At 47.8% G+C, this 14838-nt stretch overlaps 1 protein-coding gene across 1 annotated transcript in view; it reads right to left on the minus strand.

The window, feature by feature from the left end:
- Window positions 1-14838, minus strand: part of LOC311115404 (mitogen-activated protein kinase kinase kinase kinase 4-like) — a 47705-nt gene that overhangs the window by 19337 nt on the left and 13530 nt on the right. Inside the window, exons 3-10 of the mRNA XM_084190580.1 lie at window positions 10270-10326; window positions 2510-2635; window positions 2215-2325; window positions 1883-1973; window positions 1569-1699; window positions 1303-1357; window positions 1068-1146; window positions 405-580 (exon numbers count right to left, since the gene is read on the minus strand). Of these exons, the coding sequence (XP_084046706.1) occupies window positions 405-580; window positions 1068-1146; window positions 1303-1357; window positions 1569-1699; window positions 1883-1973; window positions 2215-2325; window positions 2510-2635; window positions 10270-10326 (826 nt within the window). The remainder of the gene's footprint in view (window positions 1-404; window positions 581-1067; window positions 1147-1302; window positions 1358-1568; window positions 1700-1882; window positions 1974-2214; window positions 2326-2509; window positions 2636-10269; window positions 10327-14838) is intronic.

Raw genomic sequence — 14838 nt, forward strand, 5'->3', positions numbered from 1 at the left:
AATGCAGCCGTTTTTATCTCCATATCAAATCATTTCTGGGTAACAATTAAGTACCTTACTGTGATTGTTTTCAATTAAAATTGTCAAAAAGAAACAAAAATAACTTCTTAGCAAATATAATTTTCTCAAGCAATAATTTTTCTAGAAGTGTCTGGGAGTGGGGAGGGGAAAACTGAAAACTTGCCATTATTGGCAGAGAGGTTTGGAACTCTTTCTCATTGGTCTATTAACTAATTTACCGCCTGTTGATTTCACCAGGCAGGCCAAAACTCCATCCCACCAAAACAGGCAGAGATTTCAGGCGGTCTTTTCAAACAGCTCTTAAACTAAAAGTGCATTATCATAATTTTCACAGTATTACTTTAAGACTCTGTGATTAAACAGGTAGAGAGGCACACACTCACCTTTCTCACCCCTCTTCTTCTTGGTGCGGTCAATGTGGTCTTTGAGTTGGATGCGGACCTGCCTCTCGTTGGGCTGGTCCCTGATGAAGGGGTGCTTGAGCAGTTGCTCGGTGGGGGGGCGCTGGTTGTAGTTCTTCACCAGGGAGCCCTCGATGAAGCTGCAAAACTTCTTAGACCTGGGGGGGGGGGGGTTGTTGAGGGGGAGGGAGGGAGAGAGAGGGGTCAAGACAGAAGAGGCCTCTAATGAAATTGATAGTTGTATTAACACCAGTAATCATGTAGTCTGAGGGGCTTGTTGTCTGACATAAAATAAATCCATCTTCTACAACCCACTGACAAGACAACAAATCTGACAGACTGAAACTAAACTAACCACCAAAAGAGCCTGAGAAGCTACTGAAAGAACTGAAGTGTCTGAAATAGGAAGATCCTGTTTTATCCATTTGGACAGAAATCCAGTGAGCCTTTCATAACTTATATACAATGAATATTCTGGGAAAAGCGGTCATAATCGTAAATTCACCCGTGCCAGTGGAAAGTCTCAGAGGGTTGCGTTTTTCCCCCAGAACGAGGGCTGAGGAGCCTCGCAGTAAGCCAACGGGCCTTCCTCCCAGTGTGCCACAGCTGTTCAGAGAGGAGGGGGAGAGGAGACCTCTAACTTACCACTTCTTGGACTTGAGTCGCGGGGGAGGGTTCCTTGGGATGAGGAAGAGTGCTCGCATCGGATGCATGTCGCACAGTGCTGAAAGTGAACACACATCAGAAGGCATAAAGGAGGGAATCAGTATACACATGACAGGGAGAAAAGCAAAGACATGGGCAGAAGGAACCAATAGATCTGCCATTTAACGTGAGAGAAAAGAGATCGAGGTGTGACATGTGGAAGGCAGGTACTTACGAGGAGCTCCTTCAGCCATTTCAATGGCAGTGATTCCAGTGGACCACAAGTCACTCTGGAAGAGGAGAGAGACATCAGACATAGCGAAAACACTCACTACATCAGATACTGAAGAGCAACATACTCTACCAAGCAGACACTTGTAATCTACCCCACATTGTAGCAGTAGCTAAAGTTACCAGTAGCTAAAGATCTCAAGGAGGACATAGGTGGCAGGTTAAAACCTGGGTTCCAACATCTTAGTATTGTGTGGAAGAGGGTCTTACTCTGTAGTCGTAGGTGGCCTCAGGGTTCTCGTCACAGGCGATGACCTCGGGCGCCATCCAATAGGGTGTCCCGATGAAGGTGTTCCTCCTCCCCACCGTCCGGTCCAACTGGGCACTCACGCCAAAGTCCACTGCAAGACAACCAATCAGAAGAGACTAGTTGAAACGAGTTATATACAACTGCATTGCCGTAAACATCTAGACTAGGTGACTGGCTAAAATGGCCATGATTTTGGAGCTCTGTGATAGGCAGCTGCAGGGTTTAGACCAATCAGGGTTGTTGTCCGTAACATACAAAACATGATGTCCCTCACCAAGCTTGACCTCGGCGTTCTCTGTGAGCAGGACGTTCTGTCCCTTGATGTCACGGTGGATGACGTGGTGGGCGTGCAGGTGGGCCAGTCCCTGAAGAGGAGGAGGAGGAGGAAGAGGAGGAGGAGGAGAGAGGGAGGTGTGTAGAGATGAGACCACATGTCTAAGGCCAGAGCTGAGCATTGATGTAGGAGGGTAAAGACTTGTCCCCTTTCTATTTACTGAATAGCTTTAACATATGTATTACGCAATGAACAAGGAGACTGAAGACAGGAGAAGTAAGTTAAAGGAAATAGGAGGGGATGGAGGGGGACGGAGGAGAGGAGAGGCTCACCCGGAGGATTTCTCTGGAGATGTAGGCGATCCAGTCCTCCTTGAGCTGGTTGCCTTTAGTGTTCTTCACCAGGTCTGTGATGGAGCCCGCCCCACAGAACTCCATCACAAGCTACAGGACACAAAACACACACGATACTCAGAGTCAGACACATAGATAAGCACTTCTAAGGCTAAATGAGTGTCAAAACAGTAAAAGAGTTAGGGATATTGCTCTGATTCATGATGCTGTAGATATACCAGCTACGATGATTTAACTAAACAGCCACTGGGAAACCCTCTGGCTAGACACTCACCCATAGCTGGTCATCATGCCCCGGGGGACTCTTCTTGATAAAAGCACCATAGTATGTGGCAATGTTTCTGTGATGGGAGTACTTCTTGAGCATATTGATCTCCAGTTTGATTTCCTCCTCTTCATCCTACAGACACAGAAACCATTAGTCATTAGATAAAGAGAAAAAAAATAGAGAATGCCGCAGGAGGAAGACTTCGTAGGAAAATCACTATCGTGTGTGGATGGTTACAGATGGATAATAGTCAATCATTTCCCACATTCCTCAAACGTCAAGTCTTGTGGGGGTTGATAAGTGCCTTTGTAGGGGAGAATTAAACCCTCATTCATCCATGCCCCCTAAACAATGTGACATCTTGGCTACGCAGTACACACACTGTTCTAACGACTTCTTTGTTTGGGTATTAATGATGTGTGTATCTTGTGTGTGTATGTGTGTGTGTGTGTGTGTGTGTGTGTGTGATTGTGTGTGGTCCATGGCAGACAGAATCTATTATGCTATCTGTAACCCATCTCTATACGACTTAGGGGTGTGAACGTTTAAATGAAATTGAGATCCTTAACATTAAGAAAAATCCCAAACAGAAAAACTGTTTCTTTCCACAAAATTAAAATCACAGTTCAGTTATATATTATTTTCTGTGTTATAGCGTAACTAGACCATAGTCTATAAAAGGCCTGGAGAAAGTTGTGTAATTTAAATAAAACCAGAGAGGAAGAGGCGAACTTTAGGCTACTTTGGTGAATCAGGCAAGACAAGAGACAGATTACCAAGACATATGAGCACGGTTCTGCCTGCCCCCTCCGCCCTCCGCCCCCTCCGCCCTCTCCGCCCTCTCCGCCCCCTCCGCCCTCCGCCCCCTCCGCCCTCCGCCCTCCACCGTCTCCCTCACGCTGGCTCGCCTGCTCTTTCTCTTCGCTAATGATGCGAGTGTGTACAGCATTCCACTGTGAGATGGGCCTAGTGCACGGTTGACTGTCTGCCTGGTGGCCAACCTGCCTATACTGTGCCCCTCTCCTCTCTCTCCGTCCCTCGTTATGAAAGAGTGTTTGTCTTCTAGGAATTATGGCAACTAATAGGTCTCCTCCGTTCCAAAAATACTGAATCTTAGGAGTCGATTCTTTGCGGAATCGAATCTTGACATGGGAGTCGACGTGCAAGGAGTAGAGGAATCAATTATTTTGGAGTCGATACTCCAACATTACCTCATTACGTTAAGCGACAGCAGCCAAGTCGTGTATGGCAATACTTTGAGAAGTTACATGAGTAGGAAATGCAAACTTTGCGAGGTGGAATTGAGGTACAGTAATGGTAGTCCAGGTGAAATGCTTAACCTTCTGAAAGGGACGCACCGTGAGGCCCAAACCGTTGCTGGCAGCAGCGCAGCTGCATTGTGGATTGACGAGAAATGTTACATTTTTCGTATCATTTTTATGGCAAACCGATTAACAAATTGTCCCATCCCTAACACGACTGTACATGTATACGTCAAACCCCTCAGCTAAACAACTGGTATTCCATTAGAGCCCAGGCCTACACATTATATATGTACAATTACAGGAGAGAGGAGATGTATTTACAAATCAGGCTTTTCAGCAGTAGAATGATTACAATGTGATATCCCTATTCCACACATCCATGACCTATTTTTTATTTATTTTATTTCACCTTTATTTAACCAGGTAAACCAGTTGAGAACAAGTTCTCATTTACAACTGCGACCTGGCCAAGATAAAGCAAAGCAGTGCGATAAAAACAACAACACAGAGTTACATATGGGGTAAAACAAAACAAAGTCAAAAATACAACAGAAATACATATAATATACAGTGTGCAAATTTAGCAAGTTATGGAGGTAAGGCAATAAAATAGGCTATAGTGCAAAATAATTACAATTTAGTATTAACACTGGAATGATGTGCAAGAGATGACGTGCAAATAGAGATACTGGGGTACAAATGAGCAAAATAAATAACAATATAGGGATGAGGTAGTTGGGCGGGCTAATTTCAGATGGGCTGTGTACAGGTGCAGTGATCGGTAAGGTGCTCTGATAACTGATGCTTAAAGTTAGTGAGGGAGATAAGTGTCTCCAGCTTCAGAGATTTTTGCAATTTGTTCCAGTCATTGGCAGCAGAGAACTGGAAGGAATTGCGGCCAAAGGAGGTGTTGGCTTTGGGGATGACCAGTGAGATATACCTGCTGGAGCGCAGACTACGGGTGGGTGTTGCTATGGTGACCAATGAGCTAAGATAAGGCGGGGATTTGCCTAGCAGTGATTTATAGATGGCCTGGAGCCAGTGGGTTTGGCGACGAATATGTAGTGAGGACCAGCCAACAAGAGCGTACAGGTCACAGTGGTGGGTATTATATGGGGCTTTGGAGACAAAACGGATGGCACTGTGATAGACAACATCCAATTTGCTGAGTAGAGTGTTGGAGGCTATTTTGTAAATGACATCGCCGAAGTCAAGGATCGGTAGGATAGTCAGTTTTACGAGGGCATGTTTGGCAGCATGAGTGAAGGAGGCTTTGTTGCGAAATAGGAAACCGATTCTAGATTTAACTTTGGATTGGAGATTCTTAATGTGAGTCTGGAAGGAGAGTTTACAGTCTAACCAGACACCTAGATATTTGTAGTTGTCCACATACTCTAGGTCAGACCCGTCTAGAGTAGTGATTCTAGTCGGGTGGGCGGGTGCAAGCAGCGTTCGGTTGAAGAGCATGCATTTAGTTTTACTAGTGTTTAAGAGCAGTTGGAGGCTACTGAAGGAGTGTTGTATGGAATTGAAGCTCGTTTGGAGGTTTGTTAACACAGTGTCCAATGAAGGGCCAGATGTATACAAAATGGTGTCGTCTGCGTAGAGGTGGATCTGAGAGTCACCAGCAGCAAGAGCGACGTCATTGATATACACAGAGAATAGAGTTGGCCCAAGAATTGAACCCTGTGGCACCCCCATAGAGACTGCCATAGGTCCAGACAACAGGCCCTCCGATTTGACACACTGAACTCTATCTGAGAAGTAGTTGGTGAACCAGGCGAGGCAGTCATTTGAGAAACCAAGGCTATTTAGTCTGCCAATAAGAATGCGGTGGTTGACCGAAAGCCTTGGCCAGGTCAATGAAAACGGCTGCACAGTACTGTCTATTATCGTTTGCGGTTATAATATCGTTTAGGACCTTGAGCGTGGCTGAAGTGCACCCATGACCAGCTCGGAAACCGGATTGCATAGCGGAGAAGGTACGGTGGGATTCGAAATGGTCGGGGATCTGTTTGTTGACTTGGCTTTCAAAAACTTTTGAAAGGCAGGGCAGGATGGATATGGGTCTGTAACAGTTTGGATCTAGAGTGTCACCCCCTTTGAAGAGGGGGATGACCGCGGCAGCTTTCCAATCTCTGGGGATCTCAGACGTTACGAAAGAGAGGTTGAACAGGCTAGTAATAGGGGTTGCGACAATATCGGCGGCTAGTTTTAGAAAGAAAGGGTCCAGATTGTCTAGCCCAGATGATTTGTAGGGGTCCAGATTTTGCAGCTCTTTTAGAACATCAGCTGTCTGGATTTGTGTGAAGGAGAAGCGGGGGGGGCATGGGCAAGTTGCAGCGGAGGGTGCAGAGCTGGAGGCCGGGGTAGTGGTAGCCAGGTGGAAAGCATGGCCAGCCGTAGCAAAATGCTTGTTGAAATTCTCGATTATTGTCGATTTATCGGTGGTGATAGTGTTTCCTAGCCTCAGTGCAGTGGGCAGCTGGGAGGAAGTGCTCTTATTTTCCATGGACTTTACAGTGTCCCAAAACTTTTTGGAGTTAGTGCTACAGGATGCAAATTTCTGTTTGAAAAAGTTAGCCTTTGCTTTCCTAACTGCTTGTGTATATTGGTTCCTAACTTCCCTGAAAAGTTGCATATCGCGGGGGCTATTTGATGCTAATGCAGTACGCCACAGGATGTTTTTGTGCTGGTCAAGGGCAGTCAAGTCTGAGGAGAACCAGGGGCTATATCTGTTCTTAGTTCTGTATTTTTTGAATGGGGCATGTCTATTTAAGATTGAGAGGAAATTACTTTTAAAGAACAACCAGGCATCCTCTACTGACGGAATGAGATCTATATCCATCCAGGATACCTGGGCCAGGTCAATTAGGAAGGCCTGCTCGCTGAAGTGTTTTTGGGAGCGTTTGACAGTGATGAGGGGTGGTCGTTTGACCGCGGACCCGTTACGGACGCAGGCAATAAGGCAGTGATCGCTGAGATCCTGGTTGAAGACAGCGGAGGTGTATTTAGAGGGTAAGTTAGTCAGGATGATATCTATGAGGGTACCCATGTTTACGGATTTAGGGTTGTACCTGGTAGGTTCGTTGATAATTTGTGTGAGATTGAGGGCATCTAGTTTAGATTGTAGGATGACCGGGGTGTTAAGCATATCCCAATTTAGGTCACCAAGCAGTACGAACTCTGAGGATAGATGGGGGGCAATCAATTCACATATGGTGACCTACACACACACACACACACACACACACACACACACACACACACACACACACACACACACAACCCCTCGAAATCACTGGTGTTTTACACAGCAATGACCTATACACACACAACCCCTCAAAATCACTGGTGTTTTTGCTTTCTGCCCCTCGGAGATGAAACTTGTTGGATGCGCGTACAAAAGCGGACATCGCTTATTCCAGTGTAAAGTTGAGCACGCCTAACCCCTTCAAGTGAGACCCACCACAAACAGCCTCCCTCCCCTCCCCCACCTCACTTGAAAACCGTGAGGAGGACAGCAAAAGGTCACCCCACCATTAGCTTGATCTCTTCCGTTGCAACAACTCGACACTGATTAACAGTGACACTAACTGAACACTCAACCAGTGTAATTCCCCATGTCTTACAGAAACCCCTGTTGGAAAGGGAGGAGTCTGAATGATGGGGACATTCGTGAATAGCAACGCAGTTACTGTGATGGTGTGTTTAAAGATGCACGTAAGTACGCAAACACAGTTCTCTTCCACCAGACGCTTCCAGTGCCAGCAGGTAGAGGCTGTCTGTTGGCTGTGCTGGCAGCCATATTGCTACTCTCCCTCTCCTCTCTCTTTCCCATGTTTCCTGCAGCTGTTTGGATCATTATTCACAGCTGTGAAAGCCTGGTCGTTAGCTCCCGTGTCACGTGAACAGGGACAGGCGGGCTGGCTGAGCACTCCTGACAATCACTGGGACAGAAATGAGGGGGGATTCACTTTCGGTTATGTCATTGTCTCTTTAGGCGGACATTTTAATTTCATTGCCGTTATCATTCAAGCGGTTAACGCAGCACCGTGTAGGTCAAAGGGTACAACAAAGCGTAGCACAGACAGGCATTTAAACTGGGAGAGCAGAGCAGAGAGCTGACTAACAGTAGAGCCCAGTACTGCCATGCTCACCTCTCACTCTCTCAGCAACAGTGTAATGGTTTCCCAGGACAACAGAGAGCTGTTGAGATAACAGGTTCTCCTCTACCTGGCAGGGTGAAGCTACATATGACTGTACTTCTGTCTGTGTATGTAATCTAGCCTATGGTGGTGAAATCTCACTATATCTATCCCTCATATCTTAGACTAGAGGCTATATCAGGGCAGGTGTATGACGACGTAACGGGGGGTGAGTGGGTCGTCACTAGCTACCACAGCCACAAAGTCATAAACCTCGCCTATTTCTACCATTTCGGTTCTTAAAATATTATTTTAAACCTAACCTTAGCCACAATGCTAACCTTATGCCTAACCCCAACCTTAAATTAAGACCAAAAACAAATGTTTGTCTATATCGTAACAATTCATGAAAACAATCTTAACTTTGTGGCTGTGGTAACTAGTAGAAACCAGGTGAGACATGCCCTATGACACCCACGGCAGGAAACGGTTGGGCAACACTCCATCAGAGTCTTACTCATGACAGTCAGCAGGGAGTGGCAGGCAGGGGGCAAGTCAGGGCATAAGCATAGAGAAACTGGTCTAGAACCAGAATGACCACATTGGCATTTGAGAATTAGGGCGACGGAATTTTACTTCGGCAATGTTTAACAGTAAACGTTATCTTAAAACGACATGGGCCACATGGCAGGCCTATACTGCAAAGGCTATATCATAAAACAAACCACAAGTTGCTTGGGTTGGGGGGGGGGGGGGGGGGGGTCTCATTAGGGTCTGCGTGTGTGGCCCTGCTAGTTCTATATTCACTGGGAGGTCCTCTTTCAGTAGATAAAAGCAGAATGCCATAGAGAGAGCAAAGGGCTGCCCTCCTGCCTGCCTGAAAATGACGTAATTTAACCATAAAACATCCTACTGGCTTTAGCTGTAATGATCTCTGCTTATTATACTGAGATTTACGAGCAGCTGATTATGGAGAAGTCAAAGTTTTCTTCCTGAAATGTAAATGGGACCTCGAAGACATGTAGGAATTTCCATGTGGACTAGCCTATTCTAATGATGAGTTTGCTAACTCATGCTATAACAGCCTCCACTCTTCTGGGAAGGCTTTCCACTAGATGTTGGAACATTGCTGTGGGGACTTGCTTCCATTCAGGCACAAGAGCATTAGTGAGGTCGGGCACGGATGTTGGGCGATTAGGCCTGGCTCACAGTCGGAGTTCCAATTCATCCCAAAGGTGTTTGATGGGGTTGAGGTCAGGGCTCTGGGCAGGCCAGTCAAGTTCTTCCACACCGATCTCGACAACCCATTTCTGTATGACCTCGCTTTGTGCACGGCGGCATTGTCATGCTGAAACAGGAAAGGGCCTTCCCCAAACTGTTGCCAAAAAGATGGAAGCACAGAATCGTCTAGAATGTCATTGTATGCTGTAGCGTTAAGATTTCCCTTCACAGGAACTAAGGGGCCTAGCCTGAACCATGAAAAACAGCCCCAGACCATTATTCCTCCTCTAACAAACTTTACAGTTGGAACTATGCATTGGGGCAGGTAGCGTTCTCCTGGCATCCGCCAAACCCAGATTCGTCCGTCGGACTGCCAGATGGTGAAGTGTGATTCATCACTCCAGAGAATGCGTTTCCACTGCTCCAGAGTCCAATGGAGGCGAGCTTTACACCACTCCAGCCAATGCGTGTCATTGCACATGGTGATCTTAGGCTTGTGTGCAGCTGCTCGGCCATGGAAACCCATTTCATGAAGCTTGTTGCTTCCAGAGGCAGTTTGAAACTCGGTATTGAGTGTTGCATGGCTGTGTGCTCGATTTTATACACCTGTCAGCAACGGGTGTGGCTGAAATAGCCGAATCCACTAATTTGAAGGGGTGTCCACATACTTTTGTATATATAGTGTATATCAAAGGCTAAAAATAAGTCAAGAGCTTGTACTTCCCCCAAGCAATCGAAGGTAGCATTTTCAAAGCATTTTTCTCTCTCCCAGAAATAAACATTTAGCCTAATCAGAAATAGAACAATTTATATAACACACTTTCAACAACCTTGGGTAAGGCCCTTTGTGTCAATGTCAATGTAATAACCCTGCAAAACCACCTGACGTTAGGCCATTTACCCTTTAATCTGAGGCCCAAATAAGACAATGGTTGGCTGATCTGAAAGACCTGGTTGACAAATAAACAGGCAGAGTGGGCAGTTTGTTTTGTTTTGAAATGTGAAAGGTCATCTCAGCTAGGCTTCAGACTACATTGTTTCACCAATAGACCCGGCCACGCAACATCCTCCTTGAACAACACACACACACACACACACACGGGGGTGTTACAGTTAGTCTGAACTTCTTTACCTCTGTGACGTCCATGACCTTGATGGCAGCCAGCTGTCCAGTTTTGACATGTCTTCCCTGTAGAGATGAAGAGAAAGGATAGCAGGTCAGTAATCACGAGGTCAACCGAGGGTCACAGTAATACACTGATCAGCTGGGTTAAGGTTAATACGTCTGTGTGTGTCACTTGAACTTGCAAAACATGCCTTCTCACAGTAAAACCCATGTTAGCTGTGTACATAGTGGAACAGGTGACCAACCATAGGAGTTATTTCCATAGACAACCATCATCACTTTGATTCATTCCACTGTGTAATGTCATGTGGCTGGTTAAGCCTAGCATAGATACAGCACAATCACTAGCATCCAAACAGACATAGACATGGACTGAGGCTACAATCTCTGTGCTGAACAAACATTCCCACAGTTCTCCCCTCTCCCTCAGCACCACTCACTCCTTACATAAACAGACAGAAATAGTATCTTACCCCCCCTTAGTCTCCAACCCCTCAAAACAGAGATAAAAGCTGCTAATAATTATCTGGATAGAAACCACAATGGGGATTTCCACTAGTGTGGGGCTACAGTGTGTTTTATAATGGATACAGCAGTATTGTGTTTGATGACAGAAGCAGCTGTGTATCTAAACAAGACGCGTACAAACGCACACACACTTGACGACCATCTCTGGACCATCTCCATCTAGCCTATTATGAGTGAACATTCCACAGTCAATTGAAAATATGCGTGGTTAATGACAAAAGCCAAGCAGCGTATTCTCTCCAGCTAAGGAGGAGACGAAAGCCTTCATGCCTTCACTCTCAGGACTTATAATCCTTTCAACTTTGACCCCGGGGCCGCTGTCTATAAAAACATCAGTGACATTACTTATCACTCGAGTCCCCGTCGAGACACACAAGCCTTTGGTCGAGGTGAAAGGTCACAGGTGCATTGGAGAGGTTCAGTTTTCACCCCCTGCGTCCCCCCACTCCTCTGTGTTGCCAGAAAACGCTGTCCTTAAGCATGATGCTTGGGTGACAATCTTTGGAAGAAAATGTCAATTTTATCCAGAAAATGAGGAGGAATCCCCCCTAACATTGTTGGATATGTAGGTCAATTCACTACTTGTGACGTGAATGTCTTTTTGTGCCCACTGGTTTCTCATGTCTCAGATTCAGGTCATGGGGCGGGGTGGACTAGAAAATAAAGCAGGAAGGAATGTAGGCTATAGACAGGAAGCGGAGGATGATCTATCAACCAATCGGTGTGAGATAAGGCTTCAGGAGGGTCCCCATTGCTCCAGCCAGTTCCCTCACCCATTTCAGTCCTAAACCCCCCTCCACTATCACACAACACAAACAATCACCTCACCTTCAGCCCCATCCTCCAACCCTAACCTGCTGGAGCTCTGAGCTACAGAGGCCCTGTCCGGACACAGCAGCCAGGGCAGGAGTAGACTGACTGAGGGGCATTTAGCGGGCCACCGAGGTCCCTGGTCTGATACTGTGGCCCTGGAGAGGTTGCCTGAAGCAGGGGGTTATCACTGAGCAGCCAGCTCCAGACACTCCATAAAGCCCCTAACCACAGCCAGATGTTATGGCCTCTCTCCAACTCTCCAGACCGGAGCTCACTAGGTGTACATACGACCTCCCCACTCCAGACCGGAGCTCACTAGGTGTACATACGACCTCCCCACTCCAGACCGGAGCTCACTAGGAGTACATACGACCTCCCCACTCCAGACCGGAGCTCACTAGGCGTACATACGACCTCCCCACTCCAGACCGGAGCTCACTAGGTGTACATACGACCTCCCCACTCCAGACCGGAGCTCACTAGGTGTACATACGACCTCCCCACTCCAGACCGGAGCTCACTAGGTGTACATACGACCTCCCCACTCCAGACCGGAGCTCACTAGGTGTACATACGACCTCCCCACTCCAGACCGGAGCTCACTAGGTGTACATACGACCTCCCCACTCCAGACCGGAGCTCACTAGGTGTACATACGACCTCCCCACTCCAGACCGGAGCTCACTAGGTGTACATACGACCTCCCCACTCCAGACCGGAGCTCACTAGGTGTACATACGACCTCCCCACTCCAGACCGGAGCTCACTAGGTGTACATACGACCTCCCCACTCCAGACCGGAGCTCACTAGGTGTACATACGACCTCCCCACTCCAGACCGGAGCTCACTAGGTGTACATACGACCTCCCCACTCCAGACCGGAGCTCACTAGGTGTACATACGACCTCCCCACTCCAGACCGGAGCTCACTAGGGGTACATACGACCTCCCCACTCCAGACCGGAGCTCACTAGGTGTACATACGACCTCCCCACTCCAGACCGGAGCTCACTAGGGGTACATACGACCTCCCCACTCCAGACAGGAGCTCACTAGGGGTACATACGACCTCCCCACTCCAGACAGGAGCTCACTAGGGGTACATACGACCTCCCCACTCCAGACAGGAGCTCACTAGGGGTACATACGACCTCCCCACTCCAGACCGGAGCTCACTAGGTGTACATACGACCTCCCCACTCCTTAGACTACAACCAGAAGAAGACAAATCACACTGACACACTATTAGCTAGTAGGCCATTCTACACAATATCTCTAAACAGCACTGAAACCCTCTCCTCTGTTATTCTACATTCATCCAGTAAAACCAGAAGCCAATCTCACCACTTTCCCATTCCTTCCTAGTCATCCTTCTCAACGATTCCCTGGCAACACATAGGCTATCTCCCACAAGAGGCGGAGCTGCCCAAAGGAATGACAGAATGCTGAAATCACTTCACATCATCATTACATTGTAATAAGATGGCTCACAACAAACTGGCTTGCTCTAACGGATGGTCATCCATCCAGCCATGTTGTTACTGCTATCCATCCATGTTGTTACTGCTATCCATCCATGTTGTTACTGCTATCCATCCATGTTGTTACTGCTATCCATCCATGTTGTTACTGCTATCCATCCATGTTGTTACTGCTATCCATCCATGTTGTTACTGCTATCCATCCATGTTGTTACTGCTATCCATCCATGTTGTTACTGCTATCCATCCATGTTGTTACTGCTATCCATCCATGTTATCCCACACAATGCTAAAGCATATAGCCTAGCTGCCATAAAGGTTGGCCTAGCACATCAAAGGCAGTGTAAAGGGAGGTGAGCTGGCTGGTAATGGGGGGCTGATAGCCCCGGGGGGGAGGGGTCAGATGAAGATGTAAGGTAACATTTGAGCAGGGAGAGTGGGAGGGTAGAGGGGGTACAGGCGTTGGGTGACGAGCTAATCCACCTTGGGGCAGGCAATGTCTAGGCTAGGCTACACACACAGATAAATCAGTTTGTACAAATACACAGAAAGCATAAACACACACACAGATCAGGAAGGTATATTGATGCCCCCCTCTTCTTCTCAACACAAACCAGATGAGCAGTGGTGAGAGAGAAATGGCCTAGTGAGCAGCAGTAGGAGACAGCCCAGGCAGGCAGAGGCAGTCTGTCCTATACTGGATCTACTCCACATACCAGCCAATTGACCCACTGCTGCCCCTACCTCACTAACAGACAGACCAGACCTCCTACAACCACCAAGAAGACTGTGCATTCTCAGATCTGATATAGAGCAACACATGTGAGAGACAGTCAGCGAGAGACTGAAGGAGAGGAGTTGAAGCTTGGTCTGTGTCTGAAATGGGACCCTATTCCCTGTGGGCCCTGGTCAAACATAGCGCAATATAAAGAGGTTACCATTTCAGACAGCAGAGAAGCCTGCCAGGCTGAGTGGGCTGTGAGAGGAGAGACCAGAGAAGCCAGCCAGGCTGAGTGGGCTGTGAGAGGAGAGACCAGAGAAGCCTGCCAGGCTGAGTGGGCTGTGAGAGGAGACACCAGAGAAGCCAGCCAGGCTGAGTGGGCTGTGAGAGGAGACACCAGAGAAGCCAGCCAGGCTGAGAGGGCTGTGAGAGGAGAGACCAGAGAAGCCAGCCAGGCTGAGTGGGCTGTGAGAGGAGACACCAGAGAAGCCAGCCAGGCTGAGTGGGCTGTGAGAGGAGAGACCAGAGAAGCCAGCCAGGCTGAGTGGGCTGTGAGAGGAGACACCAGAGAAGCCAGCCAGGCTGAGTGGGCTGTGAGAGGAGAGACCAGAGAAGCCAGCCAGGCTGAGTGGGCTGTGAGAGGAGACACCAGAGAAGCCAGCCAGGCTGAGTGAGGAGAGACCAGAGAAGCCTGCCAGGCTGAGTGGGCTGTGAGAGGAGACACCAGAGAAGCCTGCCAGGCTGAGTGGGCTGTGAGAGGAGAGACCAGAGAAGCCTGCCATGCTGAGTGGGCTGTGAGAGGAGAGACCAGTCAATAATGCAGCTGTTTTTGATCAGAGTGCAGCTGCTACAGTACCGGCCTCTGAAGAAACACTACTCGACCGAAAACAAGTTGTTTTCCTTCAGCGCTTGGAGAGAATGGGATGTGGTCTCAAGGGAAGAGGCAACTCTTCAGTTCCTAATAGTGTATCTACCATAAAAACTGAGTTGCGTTCGATATACCCAAAGCGTGGTCTATTTCACCTGCTTGT

The sequence above is a fragment of the Coregonus lavaretus genome (genome assembly GCF_964263955.1).
Source record: "Coregonus lavaretus genome assembly, contig: HAP1_SCAFFOLD_123, whole genome shotgun sequence".
NCBI classification, from domain to species: Eukaryota; Metazoa; Chordata; class Actinopteri; order Salmoniformes; family Salmonidae; genus Coregonus; species Coregonus lavaretus.